We start from the raw sequence: 10000 nt of genomic DNA, 5'->3' as shown, positions 1-10000 counted from the left end.
CCAATCACCTAGCAACGGTAGCAACATCTTCGAAGTGATGACGTTCAATGAAATGTCGAAATAGCTGCGACTCTCGACGTGAGTTGGTCACAAATACGTTATCCGGGCTTTGTGTTTTTCTCTGCCCAAATTATAACCGGAGTGCATACGCGGGAATTTGCGTTAAACATGCACACACCTCCTCCGGTCTCTTACCCCAGTATCGCTGCCGCAATAAAAAAAACGGTCACGCTATCCCTTGAAAGAGAAACAAAAGTCAACTAGATTGTATCAGTCGGCAAGACACTTATGAACTAAAACTGTCTAGAGCTGAGCCGAGCCGCCTCGACTCGGGAATCATCGTTTGCACAGAGTACACTGGACTGCGCCTTGCTGTTGGTGGATCAGTTTCTGACGTTCTGCACTACACTTGTGACGTTTTCTACCATTGCATGTCTCGTCGGGAAAGGCGTTTTAATTTAGCACTAGTATACTGTTGACATTGAATTTGCAGATTAGGTTTTTCTGATCTTGCCGACTCCATTAACAGTTGTACAGTCTATGCATTACGCCACGCAGTTCTGGAACTGTTTGCTAATTCAAATTTCAAAACTATTTGTCCTCAGGAATCCTCAAATTCTTCAGATCTTTCCGAATGACATCTTTCCATCTCATTCTTGGCCCACCCTTCGGTCGCTGTTCAGGCAGCCAGCTAGAAAGGCATATCTCTGGGAATCGCTGTTTGGCATTCTTGGCAAGATGGCCAAGCCACTCTATTAATTAATTAAAGCGGCGTCTAGTCACCTTTTGTGTTTTAGTTTCAGGGTATCTCCATCGCTGTCTGATTGTAGCTTCAATGATAGATGTTTGGACCATTGCTCTTTGATGAAGATTCCAAGTGCAATTCATACTAGTATGCATCTATCATGGAATGTGTGTAGGAATGCAGTAGATATTAATATTAATACTGCATATACTTTCAAGATACATGGTGTCAGGAGATGCAGCGACAAATTCCAAATGACAGAATTGGCTTGGACAAGAACAAAATGAAACAGGCGAAGTCCTACAACTGAGGAGCCAAAGACTTGAAACAACTTTATTCAGAAGATACTTTAGTAAGAATTCAACCAATTCACACCGGGAAACCATGGACTAAGGCAACAGTAAAACGACAAATACGACCAAATCCTAGGAAGTGGAAAATGACGATGGGAAAATGCTAATTCGGAACAGAAGGCATCTGATACAGAAAAGAGACCAAAACAGTTAATGAAAATGCACCAAAACATAAGTAGTGTCATGTAGTCAGATATATATATATATATATATATATATATATATATATATATATATATCTGACTACATGACACTACTTATGTTTGTATGCATGAAAAATAGATACCAGATTAGTAGTCTAAAGACAGACAAGTTGCAGCTAAGGGTATTGTAGTGTTGTGTTGGGCAAGTTAATTTTTTTAATTAAAGGAAGGGTGTGTAGGAATGCAGTATACTTTCACAATAAGGAATATACTCAGCTTCTGTAGATGACACTTATGAAGAACCCAAGTCATACAGGAGTATAGCCAATACACAAGCTTCGGACACAAGATGATTGTGCAATTCGTTACTCCATTTCAAGGTCTAGCCTCCCATATGAAGAGATGGTGGAACCAAGATCGAAAGTTCTTTACTGACTCATGCAATCATGCTGTTGTCCAAGAGGATGGGCAGTTTGTCATCATGATCATCACACGACTCTACAGGTCACCATTAGTTTAGTTTTTGGGATGCGCGCGCACGCACACAAACACACGCACGCACGCACGCACGCACGCACATGCACACACACAGACACAGACACAGACACAGACAGACAGACACACACACACACACACACACACACACACACACACAGACACACACACACACAGACACACACACACACACACACACACACACACACACACACACACACACACACACACACACAGCTCGCCTTAGCAAAACCTATAGCAAAAGTATAGTTCAGGTACATTCAGACACTTTCGCAGTTTTGAATAGTATGTATAGTTCCAGTTTAGTATACGTTTCTGCTGCGCATTTGTTCACCATCGCAACCAGTAATTAGCCTCGTACCAGACCCTCTCGCGCCGTCATGCCCGGTTCCCGTATAACACGACAACGCCGGAGAGGGTCTGGGATCATACCGCCTACTTTCTTCACCTAGTGTCACCCCACGTCATCTAAGTGTCACTCACGTCATCTAAGTGTCACTCACGTCACCGATGTCAACACTCTCATGCTTAGTTAATTATGAAGCTATCCTTCCATCAAAGTTATGCTAGCTGTGATATCCGATTGCATACATTCACTGTTTACATTTCGTTCCTGTACAGCTGCATGAGAAGAGACCCACCGTGCCGCATGGAAAGAGATTCATTCACAGAGGGAGCTCGATCCTGAGTTCGATTTACGTTATCTGAAGCTGTGAGGTCCAATGTGATTCGATCAGCAGTCTAGGTAGCTTGGACTAGGGATGCACTAGGCGCCGCTCTATTACTGTGCTAGGCTACGAGAACAATACAAATCGGGAAGCTCGAGTACGATTCGGGAACATTTGGAGCCTGGCAGAGCGTACTGTCAGACACGGTGTTGACTTCCGCTCTAGAGTCTCTTGAAGAGGAAGTCCTCTTTCCCAGAGGTTGGCAAATACGTAGAGCTTGCGTAGAGACAGGATACCAACACTGAAAGGAAACAAGTAGAGTACAAATGGAAGGTCAAGTCTGTTGCAAGACATTCCATGTGACACATGAGAATAACTATTAGACTAATTGTATTAGTAGCCCGAGGCTTGGTGACATACGAGCTAGTTTGATCATTTAATAGCATAAACGGTAGGCGGTATGATCCCAGACCCTCTCAGGCGTTGTCGTGTTATACGGGAACCGGGCACGACGGCGCGAGAGGGTCTGGTACGAGGCTACCAGTAATAGAAGATGGTTGCCAATATCGATTGTCTAGGAAACGTGTCTACTGCTTCTAAATGAGTAAGAAAATGCATTGCCATACGTTTGCAATGTATCTCGCCACTCAAGTGTCCAGTCCCCTTCTCACATTTTCATTGGCACTAACTATTACATTCAAGCTGCATATAATCTAACATATATTGTTCTTATTTCTTATTTCTTAATAAGAACAGTATATTTTGAATCATATCAATTCACAATGACTACTTTGATGATTATAACTACTAAGTAGTGAAGATAAGGCAAGCAGTCAACATTTATCAATTCGTCCAACCTGCAAAATATTTCATTCTCTGACCGGATAAGCTCATAACCTTTTGATGTCATTAATTAATGAACTCAATATATCATCGTTAAGGCATTGACTTGCCATCATAGCCCATGTCCTACCATGTCCTAGCTAATATGTGTAAACCAACAAATATTAATGTCACAACCATATTCTAACACACTAAACATGAACAACATATCAAATTAAATTATCAAAGCACAACCATGGATTTCTTATACTCTGGACTTGGTGTTCAGCCTCTTTTAGTGGTGTGATGGAACTTTATCTGAGAGAAATATATGATCTTGACAAACAGACATACAGACAGACAGACAAACAGACAGAAAGACAGACAAACAGACAGAAAGACAGACAGACACAAACACACCAGTTAGCTTAAAAACAAACAGATACACAGAGTTGAAACAATCTGCAACATTGTCAATGTACTGTACACTAGCCCATCACATGTTGCCACTCTTTCCAACTTTGAAAACTTTTGCACTTTGGAAGCAGAACATTTCACTTCCCTACAACAACTTTCATGCCGAAAAGCACACCAACCAATAATGACATCAACCCATAGTTTTCTCCTTTCTCTTAGTCTTTCTCCATGTTAGTGTTGGTACATAACTACATCCTTTGATAATAATCTCAATAAATACAGACTACGTGATTTATGAGTGTGATTGGTGAAGTGTCCCAATACTTTTGGTCACAACTGTACTAAATACATTCTAAGCATTTGACATAGCAAATGTGTAAATCAACAAAAATCACAAAACAAACCTAACAGTAACCACAAACTATGAATCAAATCAAATTATCAAAGCACAATGCCGTGTCTTACAATCCTTTTGGCATAATTTCGAAAAGCAAAGAAGGTGAAAGTTTCTTCATTTCGTCTCTATCTACCATCACAGCACGATGCTTGCATATAAATGTAATGGCTTGTTTTTTCAGCATTGGAATGTTCTGAGTGTCTGCCAAAACCAAAATTTCTACTACATTCTCGACTCTAATCTGTCTTGCCAGAGTAGTTTCGCAATAACTCTTCAGTTTAGAAACCAGAAAGTGATCAGAGAGAATGAGGAGTTGACATACCATCTTCCAGTCATTCATATCCACATTGACCTTGTCTGTCATGAGATACACAATGAGAGTTTGAAAAGCATCAAAACTCACATCTTCAATTGGAATTGTGGTCATGTGTCTATCACGTGATAAATGGGATTCCTTCGATGAAAAGAGACAAGAAAAGTAAGAACAGCGAGCACTTAGAATGGGTTTGTACGCATAAATTTGTTTGCCTTCAACTTGAAACACAACGTCTGCCAAATCCTTGTTGTCCACAAGAGACACCAGATCTTCACTCAATGAAGATACCTGTGTCAGTGGTGGTAACAGATGTTGGAGGTCAACTTTTCGAATGCAATGATCCTGTGTAAAGTAAAGTGTATGGGTTGACTCATCCAAAAGAAGACGACGAGGGTTGCTTAGTTTCGTTTCCTCACCATTGCCATCTACTAAACCATTCTCACCACATCCCACTAGAGTAGTCATTGTCTCCAAGGTGGGTGAAATTATTTCAATCTTGTGATTTCTACCATCACACACAAAAATATAACCACTGATGTCCACACAAATCCCAACAGGATAATTTAACAAAGCCGCTTCTGATGCTCTCTTGCCACCAGCAATTGTTCTAAGATCCCCGGTGTTAAGTGATACTGATGTCACTGCATGCTTACTACAGTCAGCTACATACAATGTCTCATGATCTCCACCTCTACATGCTACTTGGCACAAACAGCCAAACTTGGATTTACCAAAGAAAATACTTTTCAGAAGCTTCCTTTGTTCTGTAATAGTAGTGACAATGCCATGTACATCCATCGTACGAACAAACTGTTCATCAGAGATGTAGAAAATAGATTTGTTTGCTGATGAAGTAATGTTGTATAATGCTGTAAAAGAAGCAGACGTTCCCTGCCCATCAACAAATCCTGGCTTCCCTGATCCAGCCAATGTACTCACCTTGCCACACCCATCCACCTACACACAAGAAATGACATCACTGCCGTACCAATTTTAACTTTCTGTTATACAACAAAACAGGCAAACATAGAATCCAAGAGGGTGGTATTCTACATTTCTGCCTACTTCCAAAGTTTGACTTGCAGTACGTTATCAGACGAAATTATGACATCCACGTAAACTCTGAGTCCTAAAACAAAATTGATGCAGCTGTCCAAAAGTTTTACAGTCAAACAGTTCAATCTGGTTCACATTAATTAACTTACAAAGTGAGAGGTGGTGGTATCAATGACATGTGACTGCACCTGCAACAGTAGTCTGTGATAGTAGCTGCAACACTGCTACACACACAGACACAGACCAGCAGCATAGAAACCTAGATTAGGTTGAGGGGCACACTTTTCCTAAGAGAGCGTGGTTTTGCACAACAAGGCTAAATGTATTATTAATTATCAATAATAAATAATTTCATATATATGCATGCTACACAAAAAGACAGAAAACCAACATTAACACAATAGTGTTAGTTCAGTTTGTCATGTCAGTGTTATTAGTTTCTAAGTGACATAGATAGCGTTGAGAATTTGTGTGGGCACTGTACCTCTATGCACAGACACACAGACACAACAACGACACACACACACACACACACACACACACACACACACACACACACACACACACACACACACACACACCGTTCTGATTCTCTTGTTTCCCAAGTCTGTCACGTAAATAGTGTCGTCCACTCCCACAGCCACTGACGTGGGCTTGTAAAACAAAGCTTGATCTGCAGTCCCATCTCTGTAGCCAGGCCGGCCAGCAACTCCAGCAATCGTTTCTACGTGTGAGGATATATCGTTTCCTTCACGTAACGTCACTTTGCGGATACAATGATTAGAGTTGTCTGCAACTATTATATCACCGCTATTTGTAAAGGCCAAGCCAACAGGATTGTAGAATAGAGCGTCATTTCTTGATCCGTCACGATGTCCTTCACGTAGAGAGCCAGCAACAGTAGATACGCTAATAAAAGCGTCTGACATTTTGTGATCAATAAATTTATATTAACTTCTGGAGAGCTTCTACACTACACAGCGGCACAGTGTAACCATATATGGTCATCTAGAAATGAGACGTTCTGAAACCGTCAAATTGTCTTTGAAGTTCAATCTCATTGTAACTCTTGTAATGAAGAAGCACTTGAAGTGCAAACCCTCGACCGGTATGCACCCTGAAGGTAAATTAGTCGCGCTATGACAAAGTCGTATGACAGAATGGTATGATGTGGGTAATAAATAAGAAGCATTGTTGAAATGGCCACAGGTCGAGCTTGAGGTAAGTCACGAGACTGGCTGCTACCGTGTACAACGGGTAGCTACGCAGTCCGTCAGCCAACGTCCCGTAGGACCTCGCTTCTATTTTTTACAACCTTCGCTCGTCGGTTCTTTGTGCAGGTGATTGTTTGTGCAGCTTTTGAGGTCGTAACCATGGGCGGTTTTAGGCGTGGCATACGTACCAGAGCCAAAACAAAATTAGATGTGGGAACGTTACAAATGCAGCTAGATTAGCTAGGCGTCGTTTCTAAATGCATGTTACAAATGTAGTTGTGTTACAAATGATGGAACAAGCCAAATGTTACAAGTCGGAGAGCCTCGACGCTAGGCCGGCTGGCAATCTTCGCCTTAAGCTGGATTTACAATATGCAAACGCTTGAGCGTCGCGTCGCGTGCGTCGCGTCACGTCGCGTAGTACAAATTCAAATTGTAAATGGTCGACGCGACGCGACGTTCGACGGACGCGACGCGTCGAAATAGAACCAAGTTTTATTTGAGCGTCGAACCGGAAGCTGTTCACGTCGCGTCGGAAGTAGCACCTTGGTCTCGACCAATCACAGCCAACTATAAATGCACGTGTGGCTTCCGTGAGCAATGATTATTGATTTCAGTGCTGTACTCGACGTTGAGCGGTCTATAGATTGTGTATGGAGCCGTCCTTGCTTGTGGATGATCAACTGCAAGACGTACAAAGACCTGCGTGCCAGGGAGAACGCGTAGAAATTGAGTTTGAGCAAGTTGGGGGTTCCGGCAGAGTTGTGCTAGTAGAAAATCGAAGCGCGAGTGGTCAGTTCAATAATTCAGGCAGCGACGTCTACCGCGCGCTGAAATCGTATTGTGAATGGTACGACGCGTGTGACGCGATACGTGCCACTCCTACGCAAGACAACGTGACAGGACGCACGCGACGCGACGCTCAAGCGTTCCCATATTGTAAATCCAGCTTTACGTGATGAAGTAACGGGCGTGATCATTGTTCTGTTTCTTGTATTGGTGGGAAACCTAGGTTACAAATGGAGACCAAACAAGCAGCTCACCACCGATTTTCCAGCTCACAAGAATGTAAAAGTCTCGTTCTTTGTGCAGCTTCTCTAGGCGTCTTGTTGTTTGTGCGGCTTCTCTAGCTAGACGTCGCTTACTGTTGTAATGAGGTGACCCCAGAGCCAAAACAAAACATCAATGCGGGAAAACATGCACGTGCACATGTAGATTAGCTAGGCGCCTGTTCGCTCTGACTTTGGATACCGTAAAACAGAAATGAATAGAGACGCACTAGCGTACTTACAGGTCGGCCGAGCCGCTTTGTCCGACAAACAGACGTTGTCACGGACAATGCACGTTCTCCTTCGCAAATTCCCGTCAAACGCCAAATTTCTGTGCAAGACGACACTAGTGATCTTTGCAAAAACAACAACACCACGGCCGCTCAGCACGCACACCCAAAATTCAAGCTGGCAGACTGCAGAACCACTATGCAGAAACACCGTGGAACAAGCAAAATGTTACAAGTCAGGTACAGCTACACACCTCGCCCTGGTTGTTGTTGGGGAAACATACACGTACAAATGTATGTGCTAAACCCTCAAAGCAAAGGACTAAACACCATGTACAGGACGGACGCCCGATGGCCGAATTCTCGTTAGCAGCTACCAAACAAAGAGAGGTGGAGCCTCATGATGACATCACGTTCGTCTATTGGTCAGCAATGACACCACTTCTCGTCTATTGGTCGGAATAGCTTCATTTGCATCTCCGCTAACCAACTATATATACGGTCGATGGGTCGTTGGGTCGTACGTACGTCGAACGACTACTATACCCTCCACCCAGAAATCCGGGCCTCGGGTAATGAAGAAGCACTACTGTGTATTCCCGTAAGTGTGAACTCGGAAGTGAGTAATGAAGTAGAGGTCACACCAGGTGTACTCATTAGAGCACTAGGAGCTGCTCCAGTTGGACCATGTTACACCAATTATCTTAATGGTTCCAGTTGCTGATCCGCTGGTCTTCTAAGATAATTGGATAATAAACATTGCTCCACCCGTTTGTCTTTGATATGTACAAGTATTATATTATCCTTCCGTTTCGTTTGTAGGAAGGGCTTAGATAATTTGATAAACAGAAATGCCAGGTTTCTAACGATACTGAGATCATCGCGGAAGTCCGAAAAACAGCGGAGATATTGATGATTTTCAAAGTTCACACTTATGGGGAATAGACAGTAGCTACTCTCTGTTGGCGTTGACTTTGCGCTCGGAAGTGACTAATGATGCAGCTGTATTTGTTTACCACACTCAGACGTTACGTGATATCCCATTAAGTGTACATTCTAGAGGTCATATTACAATACAAAGATGTTAGGTAACAGTAGAGGAAGTCACAGGCTATCAAGACAAAGCAGAACGAGAAGAGGAGTCAGAAATATCAAGCAACTACTTGCGAAACAAGAGCAACTGTAAGTTGATGTCAAGACAGCGGATCGTTTAGTGACCTTGGCTACTTCCTCTACTAGCGGCATTCTTGTTGTAAGAACATACCTTCTTAATAGGTTAATTAAGAACCCTAACGACTCTTGATATGCGAGAGTTTTATCAAACAGCCTGTGTAATACAGTAACTAAAAAAATCAGAGAACTTGCGGTCTCGAACGATACCAAGATCGTCACTGTCTGCCCTATTGCACAGAAGTTATTACAGATTTTCAAAGCGCAAAGTCAGCGCAAACAGAGAGTAGGAATTGCAAACCCTCGGCCAGTATGCACCTTGAATTAGTCGCGCTATGACAGAATGGTTTAGACAATACCAACTAACCGCCACGCACAGCGAAAGTCTAGAGCAATACGAAAACCAGCTTTCGGTTAGATAGGTACAAAAGAAGCAGCACTGATTTTCAGTGAACAAAACACGATTGCATGCACCTACAATGTTTTGAGCTTTCAGAAGATTACACTATTGATGGACACAAGCATAATGTTACAACCATTGCTCTCTAGACGTCTAGTTCTTTGTGCAACTTCTCTAGGCGTCTGATTGTTTGTGCAGCTTTGAAGTCGTAATGAGCCACTATGAGCAGTTCTAAGCGTGGCATAGGTAACACCAGAGCCAAAACAAAATTAGATGTGGAAAAACATGAACGTTACAAATGTAGCTACATTAGGTGTTGTTTCTAGTGCTAAACCCTCACGTACAACAAAAGAAACAGCTCGCCACCGATTTGCCAGCTCACAAGAATGTAAAAGTCTCGTTCTTTGTGCAGCTTTCTAGGCGTCTCGTTGTTTGTGCCGCTTCTCTAGCTAGACGTTGCCTACCAAACAAAGAGAGGTGGAGCCTCATGATGACATCACGTTC

General features: G+C 42.6%; 1 protein-coding gene across 1 annotated transcript; it reads right to left on the bottom strand.

Moving 5' to 3' along the window:
* Positions 1-3871: 3871 nt before the first annotated feature.
* LOC134192590 (uncharacterized) lies at positions 3872-6993 on the bottom strand. Its single transcript, XM_062661336.1, has 2 exons — positions 6015-6993; positions 3872-5334 (listed from the first exon to the last, which is right to left on the bottom strand). The coding sequence occupies exons 1-2, from the start codon at positions 6360-6362 to the stop codon at positions 4126-4128; spliced, it is 1557 nt and encodes a 518-aa protein (XP_062517320.1). The 5' UTR covers positions 6363-6993; the 3' UTR covers positions 3872-4125.
* Between the last annotated feature and the right edge of the window lie 3007 nt (positions 6994-10000).

This window comes from Corticium candelabrum, chromosome 16 (genome assembly GCF_963422355.1).
Source record: "Corticium candelabrum chromosome 16, ooCorCand1.1, whole genome shotgun sequence".
Lineage (NCBI taxonomy): Eukaryota > Metazoa > Porifera > Homoscleromorpha > Homosclerophorida > Plakinidae > Corticium > Corticium candelabrum.
The sequence above is the reverse complement of the archived record's forward strand: the minus strand, read 5'-3'. Positions and strand labels throughout refer to the sequence as shown.

Coding starts and splice junctions, on each gene's coding strand:
- LOC134192590 (XM_062661336.1), bottom strand. CDS start 6,362: ATGTCAGACGCTTTTATTAGCGTATCTACTGTTGCTGGCTCTCTACGT. Junction 5,335..6,014: donor GAAACAAGAGAATCAGAACG/GTGTGTGTGTGT, acceptor TCTTGTGTGTAG/GTGGATGGGTGTGGCAAGGT.